At 35.9% G+C, this 17185-nt stretch overlaps 1 protein-coding gene across 1 annotated transcript in view; it reads left to right on the forward strand.

Annotated features, from left to right (window-relative positions):
- ARL6IP6 (ADP ribosylation factor like GTPase 6 interacting protein 6) overlaps window positions 1–11798 on the forward strand; it is a 35463-nt gene extending 23665 nt beyond the window's left edge. Inside the window, exon 4 of the mRNA XM_061183975.1 lies at window positions 11081–11798. Coding sequence (XP_061039958.1) covers window positions 11081–11174 — 94 coding nt within the window. The 3' untranslated portion in view covers window positions 11175–11798. The remainder of the gene's footprint in view (window positions 1–11080) is intronic.
- Window positions 11799–17185: the final 5387 nt, after the last annotated feature.

Consider the following 17185-nt stretch of genomic DNA (forward strand, 5'->3'; position numbering starts at 1 on the left):
GTTAACATGTCTGACATAATTCAGTTTGCAACCAAGTAGACTGCTGCATATAAGTAAAGTAGACTGTAGGTTAGTATTTAGTTTCATCCAACCAGATATACATTTATTTCTCTCTGACTGATTTTCAGGGAATTGTAGTACAATGAGAGATATCTCAAATGTATACATTTTAATTCCATGTTAAAGAACTTTGTTCATTGTTAGGATCTTTCAGAGCCTGTAGTTATTATGTTATTAATATCACACCAGCAAAGCATAGGGTTGTGATTCAATTAAAATTTCTAGTTGGTAAAATTGTAGATGAAGGACTTTAGTGTATATATGGAGGCATAATTATTGCAGAATTGAGATCCAGAAGGGATTAAAGAGATCATGAAGACTAACCTTATGCTTGAGAAGCAGAAGTAGGACCAGAGAAGTGGCAGTATAGCTAGGAAACTTAGTGCTAAGGAAAAGAAAGTCTTTTAAAAATGAGGAAACCCTTCATGCATTGTTGGTGGGAATGTAAATTGATACAGTCACTATGGAGAACAGTGTGGAGGTTCCTTTAAAAACTAAAAATATAACTGCCATATGACCCAGCAATCCCACTAGTGGGATATACCCAGAGAAAACCAGAATTCAAAAAGACACATGCACCCCATTCTTAATTGCAGCACTATTTATAATAGCCAGGACATGGAAACAACCTAAATGTCCATCAGCAGACGAATGGAAAAAGAAGATGTGGTACATATATACAATGGAATATTACTCAGCCATAAAAAGGAATGAAATTGGGTCATTTGTAGAGACATGGATGGACCTAGAGACTGTCATACAGAGTGAAGTAAGTCAGAAAGAGAAAAACAAATATCATATATTAATGCATATATGTGGAATCTGAAAAAATTGGTATAGACAATCTTATTTACAAAGCAGAAATAGAGACACAGATGTAGAGAACAAATGTGTGGATACCAAGGGGGAAAGTGGGGGGTAGGATGAATTGGGAGATTGGGATTGACATATATACACTATTGATACCATGTATAAGATAGATAACTAATAAGAACCTACTGTATAGAACAGGGAGCTCTACTCAGTGCTCCGTGGTGACCTAAATGGGAAGGAAATCAAAAGAGAAGGGATATATGCATACGTATTGCTGATTCACTTTGCTGTACAGTAGAAACTAACACACTTTATATTGTAAAGCAACTATACTCCAATAAAAATTTTAAACAAAAAAGAAATTAAAGAGGGGACATCACTACAGATCCCATGGACATTAAAAGGATAATAAAGGAGTATATGGGGAAAACAAAATAAAAATGAGATAATCCTTAAAGCTGAAATTTTGCATTCCATTATAACATATTGTGTAGATTGATAAATCAACTTGCTCCATTAAAATGTTGGCTACTTTATAACTGATACTTATTCATAATGCACATCATTAGCCTAATTACAGGGCTAATGAGGCAATGGAGTAAATGCTCAAAATGTTCAACATCAACTTCTAGGTATTAAGAATGATACATTATAGCTCAACATTAAGTATATACATTTATACTTTTTTCCTCACTTTTTACATCTTTTAAGTATATGTTTCTCCAGATAATCTTTACCTCAGATTTATCATGAAACCTTGAAGCCAGTAGTCATTTTTCTAACGACTTTATATTTTAATGGCATTTTCTATTTCAAATAATAGTTGAGAAATTTATTTGCTAGGACAGTGACTGATTTAAAATTTCCCCTTACTGGTTTTTTTTTAATGATTACAGAATTAATACATGCATCACAGAATTATATAACTCAGAAAGTTAAAGGCTGCAAAATCTTATTTTAAATAACTCTGAACTAACTAATGTTAACAGACTGGGGATTATACCTCAGATTTTTAAAAAATCTATACACATGCAAATATTTCTGTTTTTATAATAGTATAATCATATAGCACATATTTTAAAAATAATTCTATATTTGTAGTCTTGATTACTAAAACCTTAAGACTGTGTGTGTGTATATATATACACACACATATGTATGTGTGTATATGGTTTGTGTGGTGTATGCATTTGAAATACATCACTCCACCCAAATATAACTATACCTTAAAATCTGGTAAACTAGCTAACATGATAGTTTTAGTCTTATTCTCTGGCACTTCCTTCTAAAAAATATTTTGCTGTATTTTATCCTGACAGGTTACTTTGAAATACAAATGTATAAAAAAAAAAAGAGAAAGAAATACAAATGTATACATGCATACACACTTATACAATACATCCAATGTGTAGCCACTGTCCTAGCAAGGTAAATATATACAAAAAGAAGAGAGGGACAAATGGGAGAATTTTTTATTTTTTTTTAATTCCTGCATAGTCTCTTACCTGATTTCTTATTTGAGTTATCTGTCATGTAACATTTTAAAGAAGTCAAAATCTGTATGGGAACATGAGGATACAATGAAACAAACAAGTTTTTTAAGTGTTTGTTCAACTTATATATTTTTTTGGTTTAAAACTATAGTAGCTTTTGAAATTTTCATGTGGAAAGCAATTGGGATAGATTTTTCAAGTGATGATCTCCTGGGAAATCTCTTTGCTAATTTATATATTTCCAGATAGTGGTAGTATTAACTTTGAGGATCTTAGAATCACCAGAAGGTCTAGCTGAAGAGAGATTCTGAATCAGCATGTCTGGCGTGCGGTCTGAGATTCTGAATTTCTAAGAAAGTCCCGGGCAATGCCAATATATTGCTGATCTCTGGAATACACTTTTTTTTTTTTTTTAATTAATTAATTAATTTATTTATTTATGGCTGTGTTGGGTCTTTGCTGCTGCGCATGGTCTTTGTTGCGGCAAGCGGGGGCTACTCCTCGTTGCGGTGCGCGGGCCTCTCACCGCAGTGGCTCCTCCCGTTGCGGAGCACAGGCTCCAGGCGTGCAGGCTTCAGTAGTTGTGGCACGCGGGCTCAGTAGTTGTGGCTTGCGGGCTCCAGAGTGCAGGCTCAGTAGTTGTGGCGCGCGGACCCAGCTGCTCCGCGGCACGTGGGATCCTCCCGGACCAGGGCTCCAACCCGTGTCCCCTGCATTGGCAGGCGGACTCCCAACCACTGCGCCACCAGGGAAGCCTGGAATACACTTTGAAGAGGAAGGTTTTAGGACAAAAGTTGGCAAACTTTTTCTGTAAGGGTCCAAGTGGTATTTTTGGCTTTGTGGGCCATGTGGTCCCTGTTACAACTCTTCAGCTCTGCCATTGTAGCACCAACGCACCCAAAGACAATACATAAAGGAATGAGTGAGACTATGTTCCAATAAAAAGAAATAGGTGGCAGGGTAGGTGTATCTTAGTTTGCCAAGACCTCCTTTAGGAGACAACTCTGAAATTAGATATTGCTTATAAAAAATGTCTAATTTTTGGTTAAAAAGTATATATATGTTTATATATAGTCAATGTAAGATGGAGTGGGCTTGTTTGTTCAGGTTAGTTTTATAGTTGTTAGGATATAACACACATTTCTAAAAATCTCATTTTACACTAATTTATAATAATTACTGCACACCTAAATGGTAAACATAATAACTTTTCCTGAATATCTGAGTTTTAATGAATAAATGATGATGATAAAGTAGTGATGAAAGGTCGGCTAAAGGCTGTTTGAACAAACAGGAAAGCTTACAATTTGAGGATGTTTAAAATTATAACAAAATAAATGAGACAGTTATAAAAAACCCATTGTATTTTACTCACTTCTATTAGATTGCGAGTCTACAAGTTACTTCCTTGCCAAGTATGGGAAGAATTTTTCAGGGTTAAGAAATAGACTAGGAACTATAAGTAAAACTAGCTTCCTTTTACCAGGCCTTGTACAGAGAAGGAAGGATGAAGTGCCTGCCCTGCAAAATTGCAAAGTTATAGAGGTCAAAGAAAGGTCAGGTAGGAGAGAGTCTGGAACTAGCAAAATGTTGAAACAGCAGAAGACCTCAAATCCATTCTAAAGTAGGCCAAGGGCTGTGGTGTTCCATATAAAAAGGATCAAAAGGCAGAGTTGAATCATCCAAAGTAAGATCTGAATAACTAGAGTTCACAACCTTTGTAGTCTGAACTAGAATCTTATTAGCTAGCACTATCCATCATCCATCCGTCCATCTTACATCCCTTTCCCATTTTTTTCTGTAACTATTCCAAATCTTCACTTTGCATTTTAGTTTTCAGTGGACTTCACTTCCAGTTTCATGAAAGGTCATCATGAGAGAACTTCCTGCTTCTTCCCTCCCCCTTTCATGATTACAAACTTAAATTTACATCCACTTTCATCATACCACCCATTCCTCTTATCTCAGAATAAAGTGTTCTTCTCCCAATTTTACTTCCTTTGTTGTAGATCCACCGACCCCCCTTCCCACTGCACCTCCCTTTTTCATATATCTTCAGCCTTTCCTTTTATATCCAGTATTCTTGTTAGGATATTTTTTAAACATTCAAGTTTCTCCTGTGTTAGAGAAAAAAATCCTCATGCCCAGATCTCTTCATAGCTAAATATCTTATAAGACTAGAGAAGAGATAGTCCCTGTTTCACAGTGACTGTAGTTGTTACCACGTGTGTCGTGCGTTCACTCCTACACTACAATTTTTCTCCTTGAATTGACTGCAGAACTCTTAATTACAAAATTTAACATTCATTTTCAATCCATTATTTGAAACGGTTTATCATTCCTTTTCAAAATGCTTTTCTTTCTTAATTTCTCTGGCATCACTCCCTGCTGTTTTGTTTTGTTTTCTGTCCAGCTTTCTGATCACTATTTCTCACTTGTGGAATCCCTTTTCATAAGCTACTACTTTGAGTAGCAGAAGTCTGGCCAAAGATTTCTGAGTCTGTCTAGCCTATCTTGAGCCTCTGTCCTGAGAATCTTCCTTTTGGTTTTCATTTGCATTTCCTGTTGCTTACCGGGAGTTTTTACTTCAGTGTCCCACAGGTATTTGCAGTTTAGCACATCTAAAATTGACTTCATTATTTCCCACTTCCCACCGACCTGTGTCTTCTCTTGGGTTCCCTATCATGGTGAACGGTGTTTCATCCAGCCAGTAACTCAAATGAGAAACCTGGCATCACCTTCAGTTCTTCCTTCTCCCCCAGTAACTCCAGCCAGTCAAGGATAAAAAATAATGGTTGACATTGATTGTGTTTATGATCGTGTGCTCAGTAAATGGGAGGCACTGCAACAAGTGCTTGTTAATAGTATCTCATTTAGTCTTCACAGGAACGCTAAAGAGAGGAATTATTAACCTTATTTTAAAGATGGAGAATTAGATTTCCAGGTAGGCTAAAGTAGTCCTGTAAATAATAGAGCCATGTTTAAACACCCTGTGGAAGGAAAGTTAGCTTTCCAAGTCTTTCACTCTCACCATACCAAACTATTAACCATTTCCTGCATTCTCCATCGTGTGTTGCTTCTGCGCATATTATATTTGTTTAGAACTCTAAATTCGTCATACTCAGTTTTAGCTCAGGTATTGACTCTTCTTTAAAATCTCTCCCCTTCTACAGATCGAATGGCTCCTTTGTCTTCCAGGTAATGCTGTCTGCAGAACTTTACTTAGCGCACTGTGTCACTAGACACATCTTTGAGGACAACATTGATTCTTGCTTACTTCTCTGTCTCCCATATATAATGCCTGATATAGAGAATTCATACTGTAAATTTTGGTGAAGTAAAATAATGGAAAGAAAGTTAAGAAAATTGTAAAATAAAGAACTTTAGAGTATAAAGGGTGAATGTAATATATGTTGGTTTTTTCTTAATGAGAGACATAGCATTTCCTCAGTGAAGAAAGCTTTCTCTTTTAAATTCTAACCCTTATTTCTTAAATAACACTGGTAAAGTTAATTGGAATACACACAGTTCCCCAGCAATTTCTGTAAGTAATTTGTTGTATCATTTTGTGTTTCTGAAAGCAACATAAAAAATGCTTGGTAAGAGACTGAAATATGGTGAGGTTTAGTATTTTCTTTCAGATTTTGGGTTTGGGTTAAGAACTTTTGACTCCAGATAAAGAACTGATAGTTACTCCAACCAAGCTCACACAGCTTAAAATTCTTTAGGAATTAGAGATTTCTTGGCTAGGTATAGAATGAGAAATAAAAGGCAGCTCAGATGTGTGAAGAAGGAATAGATTAGTACCAGCTAGTTCATCCTGTCTCCTACTGAGCCAGTGAGACACAGAAACAAATAGCCAGGTGGTTCTTAATGTAGGACCTTAATATAATTTCTTATTCTGGCAAGCAGAGAGCTTTCTGCTTAGAGCAAAATCAGTTGGCAGTGATGCTACTGTATTCAATTGCAGGAGTTCTGTCATAAAAACATGTCTGAAATGTGGGAATATATGTGAGGGAAAGGAAATACAGGAATTAATATGGTAAGGAATGAAGATTTCAAGAAAGTGGAGTCTAGTATGTAGTACAGAGATTCAGTTTGGAGTCAACCAAACCAAGGTTAGAGTAAAAACAGTAAACAACATGAAATGAAAAAAGAGCTGCTAATCTGTTTGGTCTCTCTCTTAAATAAACAAAGGTAATTTATTTGAAACTTTTGACAGTGGCTTATTCAGTGCTTTTATTTGTGGTTCAAAAGTAAGAGCATAGTCACTTAAATTGCCAGAATCATTGAATTAATTTGAATCTTAAATTTGAAATGTATTCCATTCCTGAATAAATGAAAATAATTAAGGTATATGATGATGTATTCACTTTACAAGTTTCTGTTAAATATCAATATAAATATATTGCTAGAAAGTACATTTCCAGACTACAAAATCTAGATATAAATAGTGGAAGTCTGAGTTTTCTAGTGAATTATAAAGGGAGGAGTGATTATGAACCATAGGAAGAGGGTAATACCAAGCAGAAATGCACACAAACCTATAATTCTTCAGTCTCGTTCTTCCCTCAACATCCTGGGTCTGCTTGTATGTTATTGTTTGTTTCTCTGTTTTGGATTGGGGATGGGTCTAAATTTAGGTGTTTTACTTAGAAGGAAGGAAGAGTTGAAGTAGAAGATGAAAAGAATTTTTAAAAATCTCATCTGTAGCTAAGCTTTCTTTTCTGTACTAGATAGTGGCTAACATTTATTGATCATTTGGTATGTGCCAGACACCTGATTCTCATAACAACTTTATAAGGGTAGATTTTATTTTTATTTCCATTTTGGGAAATTGAGGCTCAGAGGTCAAACAGTTCTTCTGGCTTCATACCCCTTGTAAGTGGCAAAGCTTGGCCCTCAAACCATCTCTGTTTAGCTACAGAGCTCAAACTCTTAACCACTAACAGGAACCACATGAGTACCTTTTTTGTAGGATTCTTTATCATTAGAAGGGAGTTCTTTAGAACCAAAACAAAATAGTACCTTTTTATAACTAATCTTTTAGGATATGGAAATAGTTCTATTATAATGAGCCTTTCTTTGTAACCATATTTTCTCTAGTAATTTTTTCTTATTAAACAATATCTCCCATTTCCATTTTGATTTCAGAAATGTATTGCAGTGGACTAGAACTTTATCTCAGGATAATAAAATCCACATTTAGGAATCCTAACACTTACTTTGGGAAACATTCTGGTTTTGTCATTGAGTTCTCTGTGTATTTTTCTACCTATTTTTAAATGGTCAACTGAATAGTCAGGTCTTAAAATTTTGGATTAGTATGTTAAATGAGGTCATATATTAATTTTCATTATATTCGTGTGTCTCCTTGATAGATTCTTTGGTACTAAAATATTTAGGTATTGATAGTTATACTCCCTACATCATTGTTTCAGTTTAAGCACAGGTAATGTTGATGAATTAACCTATTTTAATAGGTAGGAAAAAACCTACATAATCTCATTCAAGTGTTTTTACTTATTCTGTCTCTGCTACTTGAATAGTCATAGAAATTTAAAACTGTAAGGGATCTTAAGTTTATCTGATCCAGTCCTTTACTTGATAACCATGAAATCTTAAGTGTGTAAGTTCACTTCTCCTGGTTTTGTCCTTTTCCCTTTATACCACAGTATCTCATTTGCTAGTCCATTGCCACATCTTTGAAAATTGACATCAAGGAAAGTTGACCTTGTTAACTCTGTTATTTGCTCTGCTCACTTGTATTTTATATCCAGTTGACAAAAAAGCATTTTGAGCAAAGGGGTATTTTAGGGAAATTAATCTGTACAATATGTTTTAGGTATAAGGAGAGAATGAATTGGAAAGAATTTCATCATGAATTTATTTTCTCAGTCACATTTATATATGAAATAATAATTGGGCAATAAGTACATTAGTTATGAGAAAAATAACTGTTAAAACCACAACAACAAAATCTGTAAGTCCATTAAAATTAAAAAAGACTGATAATAGTAAATGTTGGTGACACTGTGGAGCAACTGAAACTCCCATATGTTGTTGGTAGAAGTGTAAAGTAATCAACTATTTAGGGGAAATGTTTGATGCTTTCTACTAAAGCCACATTTACCATACATCTACCTTATAACTCAGCAATTGCATTCCTAGGACTTCCCAAGAGAAATGAGTGCAGATGCTTACCACCCACCACAGGTGTGTACATAGTATCATGTTCATAGTAGCTCTCTTTATAGGAGCACCAAATTGGAAACAACCTGAATTCCCAGTAGTAGAATGGATAAATAAATTTTGGCATTTTTATGCAATGGAGTACTAAACTGTAATACAGAAGAACACACCAGTGCTACGTACAGCACCGTGGATGAATTTCACAAACACTACTGAGAGAAAGAATGCAGACACAAAAGAATACACCATGATGCCATGTAAATGGAGTTTCAACAGCAGGTGAAACAAGTCATCATGATAGCAGACAGTGTGGTAGTTATCTGAGGGTTTGGGGGAGGGAAGGTGGATATTGACAGGGAAGAGGAACAAAGGAGCTTTCTCTGGTGCTAGAACTGTTCTGTATTTGATCTGGATGGTAGGTACATGAGGGTATACCGTAATAAAGATTCATTGATCTGTATATATGTTAGGCATTTGCACTTTACTGTGTATACTTTAAAAAGTAAAATGCATATATATAAAGAGAGATTGAGTAAAATAGGCACCATACTTAGTCATAATTTTTCAATTCAAAACGTGCCGTCTACAAGAAATAAATGAAAGGCTTTGACAAAGGGGAATCAAGATACCTTCAGCTTTTTACAGGACTTCAAAGATCACAAGAGTCATAGGAGGGAAAACTTACCAGGGGTTCTCTGTATCTTCCTAGGGAGGAAAATCATGGTGGGTGTTTGAAAAGGAGCTTTAAATCAAGCGATTTGTCAAAGATTTTTAGTCCCCTGCCTGGCAGTACATGTGTGACAATGGCTACAACGTTCCCAGTGGGAGTATGGTGCATTTGAGGTGGTAGAAAGACTAAGAACCACTGCTCTGGAGTATTTCTTCATTGCCATTAGAATTCCTTGTTGTGCCTGGTTTGTGACGGTCACTAAGCATTTGAGCTTGTATATCTCAGTAAAGTTCAATTATATCAACATTGTAGTTATTATAATTCCCTAAAGTTCAGTAAACTGTACTTTAGAGATTTTTCTATTTTTGTGGGAATGCAGGGTCTCAAACTAGTAGAAGAGAACAATTAACTCCTGAAATTCTGTTCCATGATTAACTTTGTTAGTATGAATTTAAATGTTCTCAGGTCAGTAGTATTTTTTTTTTACAGTGAATGATAATGCTGATAGTTATGATTAGATGTCTTTTCACTAATCAATTTTTGGAGGAATTCTTTTTTCTTAAAGGAGCAAAGCATTTAGTGTATCTATTTTATTTTACCGTACAGTAGGTAATACAGCTAGGTAGATTAGCCCTTAATGGCACATGAGAAGCATCTTAAACTAGTCCCAGTTGAGTAAGATTGAGTGGAGAGAGTAAATAATAACTCCGATGGACCAGAACAGGGGCCCGTCAGGATACATCAGGGTCTTCTATAGTCTCAGGTGAATGCAAAGAGGTTGTTCTTCGAAGAGAGTATCTTCTTTACTCTCTGCCACTGATCTTACTGGACTGGAAATCATTATAATGAGGTGTCTTCAGATGTTAATTTTGATCTAAGTACTTCCCTGGCTTTGATCTGTGCTTAGGAAAGAAGAGGACAAAGGGAATGATAACCCTCTCAGCCCAGGGCCCTTATTACTTATGACTTTCCATTCTTACTACTGCTGGTGTATACCTCCTCATATGTCCTTGATTTGGATTGCTCCTGTGAGAAGATTCTTTTCTGCCTCTGACACCAATTGGACCCTACCTTCTATTCTTTTTAGCATGTCTCATCCTTATTAGGATAAGCAAAGAGTATTACTGCAATACAATTAGTGCAAGGAGTGTTAAGAAAATGTAGTAAAATAAGTAAAATTGCTGCTTGATAGAGGGAACAAATGTCACATGAGCTAGATGGCGCTCATAGTAACCATTAAACAGTGTCTTTGCTGCCACCTAGGAACTCATTGAAAGCCACTTAAGTAACCTATTAAGTTGAGAACTGAAATGTCTATAAAAGACATAATCTGATTTATGACTCACATATGGACAAGTGCTGTTTTTAGTGCTCAAAGAAAAAGTAGAATTCCTTCATGTAATCTAAAAAAATGGTACAAACAGGACAAATACTTGAAATAATATGTATTTTAAATTATAAGTGAGAACAAGAGAGTGGGGAAACACAATGCTAATTTAAATGAAAGAACATGCTTGTAATGTAACAAGATATGTACCTGAGAATTAGGTGATGGTACACACATGTGATTATGAGGCACAGTAAAGAAGTTATAGGGATCAAACTGAGCATTTTGCTCTAAGTAATGAAATTGAAAAAATTATATTTGATAACCAAGACTTATATTTGACAGCTTAAGATCTATTACTAATTCTGAAGATGTCTAATACTCTTTTTTAACTTGTATATTAATGTATAAAAGATATTTGGGAAACATGTTTCCAGATTGTAAGCATATTCGGTAAAAACTGATGGTGTTTTTGTTATACCAAATTACATTTTCCTTTTTTCGTTTGTTTTTTTCTCCCCCTAGGAAACTGACTGGACATTCTTTCCACATGGGCTATAGTATGGCAATTTTGAATGGCATTGTAGCTGCTCTTACTGTAGCTTGGTGCCTCATGTAAACCCACACTGAAGCAATATTCTTGACAAAACTTAGTCATGATTGCTTTGTAATAACAGGGAAGAACATCATTGCCTACTCAGAAGACCAAGAAACCTGCTGCTTATGTGGTTCAGATACGTGTCATATCATCATCATTATGGAGGACTTTTTAAGCATCGTTCTAGAGCCTAGGCATTGGGAATATCTAAGTATTAAGTTTCAAGTAATGCTTAAAAGTGTAAGATGTTTACCTCATCTTTTTACTTCTGTGTGCATTGTCCTTATAAGTTGTAGAAAACATTTTAATGGAACTCAAACTCGAAAACTTGGATGCAGAACATCCTGTATCAATGCCTGCCTTTCCATGTATATGTATATACTACATTTTTGCTAAGAAATACTGATAGTACTGTTTGAGATAGAAATACTTCTTATTTATTCATTATATTAGGAAAGCAAACAATGCCTACTACTTTGACATTTTACAGAAGCTACTTTTAAATCAGAATATTTAGTTTTCGATATATAGAAGGTGCATTTATATTTTTTAATGGGCTATGGTTCTTTATGTGTTTTTTTACATATTTTCCTACTATATCTTGAATTTGTATGTTTTTTAATTGTTACATCTAGGCAAATGTAAATGTTATTTTTTAGCTCGTGCAAACCTTAATACCTACCATTTTTAATAAGTATTTTGTCTTTTAAGAAAAGCACACTGGCCTGAGTTTAAAACTAAGTAAACTTATTTTAAAAAAAACAACAAAAAAAACTGAAAAAAGTTTAATTATTTAAGCCATGAAAATATTCAGGAAATTTAAAGCTATTCACTATTTCCATTTTCACAATTCCAAATATTTATCATGGTGTATATATGATTACTTCAACAAAACTGATATTATCTTGTTTTTAATAAATATAAACCTGAAGTTTTTATGTTTAGAAATGCTTGAACTAGTTTGTTTTTAATCTCCAAAATTTGGTTACCAAAATAGAAAAGGTATTTTGATATAGTGTGTACATGTATAATTTTTTAATGTATAGTTTCCTTGTTTTCCTATTTAAATGTTCTTTTGTAATTGTGCTGTTTGTTTTTTCATAGTAATTAAGCCTTAATTGTTCCCACTTCCTTTCTAAATACCTGTTTAGAATAGTCACTTCAATTTTAGAAAGATGGACTATTTTAAATACTGTTTTCCCTGGCCACAGAAAAACCTACATTAGGATAGCATTGTGTAGCAAAACTGCTTATTCAGGCCAAATGGGAAATGAGTATCTGCAGTGTGTTCCTGTTATCTGCTGATTGTTGTTACTGAGTAAATGATTTAATAATGTTTCTAAAAGTCTTAACATTTTTTTACTATTCAAAAACCTTTTATTGGAAATGCCAAATGCTGCTCTAATTTAAATTATCTGAAGTGTTTAGATTAATATGGGAGGAGGTGTAAGATAGACACACATACATATACACAAATCCCATGGCTTAAGTATTCCTCCCAGAGTGGTTGTCATATGAACCTATTTTCACTTCCCGCCTTCCTTGCCCAACCTCCACCTTTCCCCCTAACCTTGGCTCTAAAGGGCTGTTCTCTCCACCTCCCAGGTCGTTCCCCCCCCACCCCCATCATCAAATTTGGATAGCTTCTTCCAGATCTTTGTGTCTTATGACTAAGAAAAATATAGTAGACCCTTTACATGTAAATATCTGTAAGACATTATATCTATATATAATATAGATATATATCTGTAAGATACTTCTTCTGGAACTCTGTTTCTTTTGGACTAGCACTCCTCTTTCTTGGGAAATTTCTCTCTCCAGTCTAACATAGAATCCAGATATAAACTGTCCTGCTTCATTAGCAGAGTGATTGAGGATAAGTACCTAACCAAAGCTGGGCAAATTCTAGTTTCTTTTCTGGCCACAGTGATTGCAACAGGAATAGAGACATGACTTAAATTAGGCCAGTCCCTTCCCAGGATTTTTCAAGTTGAAATTAAGGTAAATTAAGCTGGGAAGATAAAAGCCCAGGAGATGCTGGCAGCCAGGGTTTAGCCAAACTCAGTGGGAAAGAATAAGGCTGACACTGATGCTACTGATGACATTCCTCTAGTCCCTGAAGCCCAGTGGTGACCCTGCCATTCTTGAAATTTGGTTTTCTCACAGTTTTGAAAGCTGGAAGTCCAAGAATAGGGTGCCAGCATGGTTGGGTTCTAGTGAAGATAGCTGTCTTCTCATTGTATCCTACTTGGGTGGGGAGAGAGAGGGCTAGCTCTCTTCCTCTTAGAAAGACTCTAATCCCACCATGGGGGCTTTACCACGCATAACCTAATTACCTCCCAAAGGCCCCACCTCCTAATACCATTCTGTGGGGAGTTAGTTTCAACAAATGAACTTGGTGGGATTTGGGGGGCACAAACATGCAGTCCATAACAATATCCAGTACCAAAAGTGGGGTCTTTGAAAAGATAAGATAGACTTGGACTTCCCTGGTGGCACAGTGGTTAAGAATCCACCTGCCAGTGCAGGGGACACGGGTTCGAGCCCTGGTCTGGGAAGATCCCACATGCTGCGGAGCAACTAAGTCCCTGCACCACAACTACGGAGCATGTGCTCTAGAGCCCACGAGCCACAACTACTGAACCCGCGTGCCACAACTACTGAAGCCTGCACGCCTAGAGCCCGTGCTCTCCAACGAGAAGCCACTGCAATGAGAAGCCCGCGCACCACAACGTAGTGTAGCCCCCGCTCGCCGCAACTAGAGAAATCCCGCATGGACCATCGAAGACCCAACACAGCCAAAAATAAAAATAATAAACAAAAATTTTTTTCAGGTTCTAAAACACCAAGATAATTACTTATTTAAAAAAAAAAAAAAAGACTTCCAGTAAAACAGATCTTAAAAGATTTTTCCATATTTGTCTATTTTTCCATTTTGGTTTACTTCATTATATCAGGACCCTATGTTGCAAGCAACATATACCATCTAACTTAAGGAAAAGGAATTTATTGGAAGGATATCCAATGACTCTCAGAACTGGTAGGCAGGAATCAAAAAAGTATTAGAGGGTCAAGGAGGAGGAAGCAAGGGGACTATTTGTTAGTGGGAAAGCCTGGTCAGGATGATAAAATGAATCCTTGTCATTTGTTCTTGTTCCTTGCAAGATCAGCTCCAGGTTCAGAGTCTTTGGAGAGATTGCCCAACTGGCCAAGACTTGGTCGTGTGCCTACTCCTTTTAGCTTCTATAATTGAAGGCAGCATCTGCAGTTCTTTTGGGATGAGTAAATGGATATCAAGCAACCAAAAAAGATAAACATTCACTACAATTCACTCTTGACTGTTCAGTTTCCACACAGACACACTATTCCTTTCCTACTTAAGCTTCCAAAAGTAACTCGTGCCAAACAATGCAGCTATCATTTTCTACATCCAACGCCAGGACTTCAGATTATGTTCATTCCTCTAGTTTTGCCACATTCTCTTACTGATATTCTACAAATTACACTAAACAATCATTTTAATACAAACAACAGGAAAGAGAAATTTGTTAAAATACATATTGTATATGACAGCAAGAAAATAGAAGTTACTGTCTTATTTAAGATCCTGGTCATGAGACCTTCCTTTGCAGCTGTTCTTTTATCTTTGTTTTGGCTACTACCTTGGCAAATTAGGTTTCTTCCCTAATAGAGTGACCAAATTTTTTTCTGATGGGTCTAACATCTTGTTGGTTCTTTGCTACCATGTATGGTAGTATAACACACCCCAGAGAATCTTCAGTTTTCCCTCTATACTCTTCCCTGCTCATATTGTGTGGCAACAACTGTATTATAGGGGTAAAACGCCACAACTAACTTAGCGACCTTCTTTTTTTTGCGTGATTACCTGGTGGCATAAAGAATCTAAAATTATAATGTGACTGTTTGAACGTCCAATTCTTCTGAACTAATTTCTTTTGAACTCCTTCCTTAAGTACTAAAACCTTTAAAAACAACAGAGTCCAGAGTCAGAGGAACAAAAGACAAAAACTTTGTGAGTGTATAATTGGGTGTAATAGTGAGAGGCCTCTTGGTTCTTGGACCTATGTAATATAGGAATGGGAGAAACAGCATCAAAAGTCAGTTGTTGGATAAAAATATACACTACATCCAGAAAGACCCCAACTTTATTTTTTTTAATTAATTAATTTTTATTGATGTATAGTTGATTTACAATATTAGTTTCAGGTATAAAACATAGTGATTCAAAATTTTTTATAGATTATACTCCATTTAAAGTTATGAAATATTGGCTGTATTCCCTGTGCTGCACAATATATCCTTGTGGCTTATTTTATACAAAGTAATTTGCACCTCTTAATCCCCTACTTCTATCCCTATCTTGCCACTCCCTGCTACCCTCTCCCCATTGGTAACCACTAGTTTGTTCTCTGTATCTATGAGTCTTTTTCTTCCTGTTATATTCATTTATTTATGTTTTAGATTCCACAAATAAATGATAACATACAGTTTTTGGCTTTCTTCGTGTGAGTTATTTCACTAAACATAATACCCTCCAGGTCCATCCATGTTGTTGCAAATCCATTCCTTTCTGTGGCTGAGTATTCCATTTATATATATATGTATGTAAAATACTTCTTTATCCATTCATCCATTGATGGACACCTGGGTTGCTTCCATATCTTGGCAATTGTAAATAATGATACTGTGAACATTAGGGTGCATTTACCTTTTTGAATTAGTGTTTTTGTTTTCTTTGCATATATACCCAGGAGTGGAATTGCTGGATCATATATGGTAGTTTTAGTTTTTCGAGAAACAGCTGTACTGTTTTCCACAGTGGCTGTACCACTTTACATTCCCACCAACAGTGTACTAGGATTCCCTTTTCTCTACACCCTTGTCAATATTTGTTATTTGTGTTCTTTTTGATGGTAGTCATTCTGACAGGTGTGAGGTGGTATCTCGTGGTTTTGATTTGTATTTCTCTAATGATTAGCAATAATAAGCATCCTTTCATGTGCCTGTTGGCCATCTGTATATCTTCTTTGGAAAAATGTCTATTCTTCTGTCCCCTTTTTTTTTTAACATCTTTATTGGAGTATAATTGCTTTACTGAGTTGTGTTTCTGCTGTATAACAAAGTGAATCAGCCATGTGTATACATATATCCCCATATCCACTCCCTCTTGCATCTCCCTCCCACCCTCCCTATCCCACCTCTAGGTGGTCACAAAGCACCGAGCTGATCTCCCTGTGCTATGCAGCTGCTTCCCACTAGCTAGCTATTTTACATTTGGTAGTGTATATATGTCAGTGCTACTCTCTCACTTCGTCCTAGCTTACCCTTACCCCCGCCATGTCCTCAAGTCCATTCTCTACGTCTGCATCTTTATTCCTGTCCCGCCCCTAGTTTCATCAGAATCTTTTTTTTTTTTTTTAGATTCCATATATATGTGTTAACATACGGTATTTGTTTTTCTCTTTCTGACTTAACTTCACTCTGTATGACAAAGACCCCAACTTTAAATGTTGTGTTTCAACTGGCTTCATACCTAAGTCTTCAATAGATTATTCCAATGTTCAGAAACAGCAGCTAATGGGAATTCCCTGGCGGTCCAGTGGTTAGGACTCGGCGCTTTCACTGCTGGGGCCCAGGTTCGATCCCTGGTAGGGGAACTAATATCCCACAAGCCACACGGCGTGGCAAAAAAAAAAAGAGAAAGAAAGAAAAAAAACAGCAGCTGATAAGAGATAGGTTAACAAAACAAGAATTAGGTACATTATCTGACCTCTTCTGTGTAGTAAGTTTTTTTGACTAGAGCAGTGTTGTGAGAATCCATGATAATGTATACACTATTAAGTAAATCCATAAATGATGGTGCTGCTAGAAGTACCACAGACAAGAAAAGCAAATCTTAGACCATAATATGTCTACCAATGAGGACAAAACTGCTAAAATGTTACCCCTTCTAATGCAGTTAGTTGGCTACCAGGTCGCAGGGCTGACCCCCCAATATACGATACCATAAA

This window comes from Eubalaena glacialis, chromosome 1 (genome assembly GCF_028564815.1).
Source record: "Eubalaena glacialis isolate mEubGla1 chromosome 1, mEubGla1.1.hap2.+ XY, whole genome shotgun sequence".
Lineage (NCBI taxonomy): Eukaryota > Metazoa > Chordata > Mammalia > Artiodactyla > Balaenidae > Eubalaena > Eubalaena glacialis.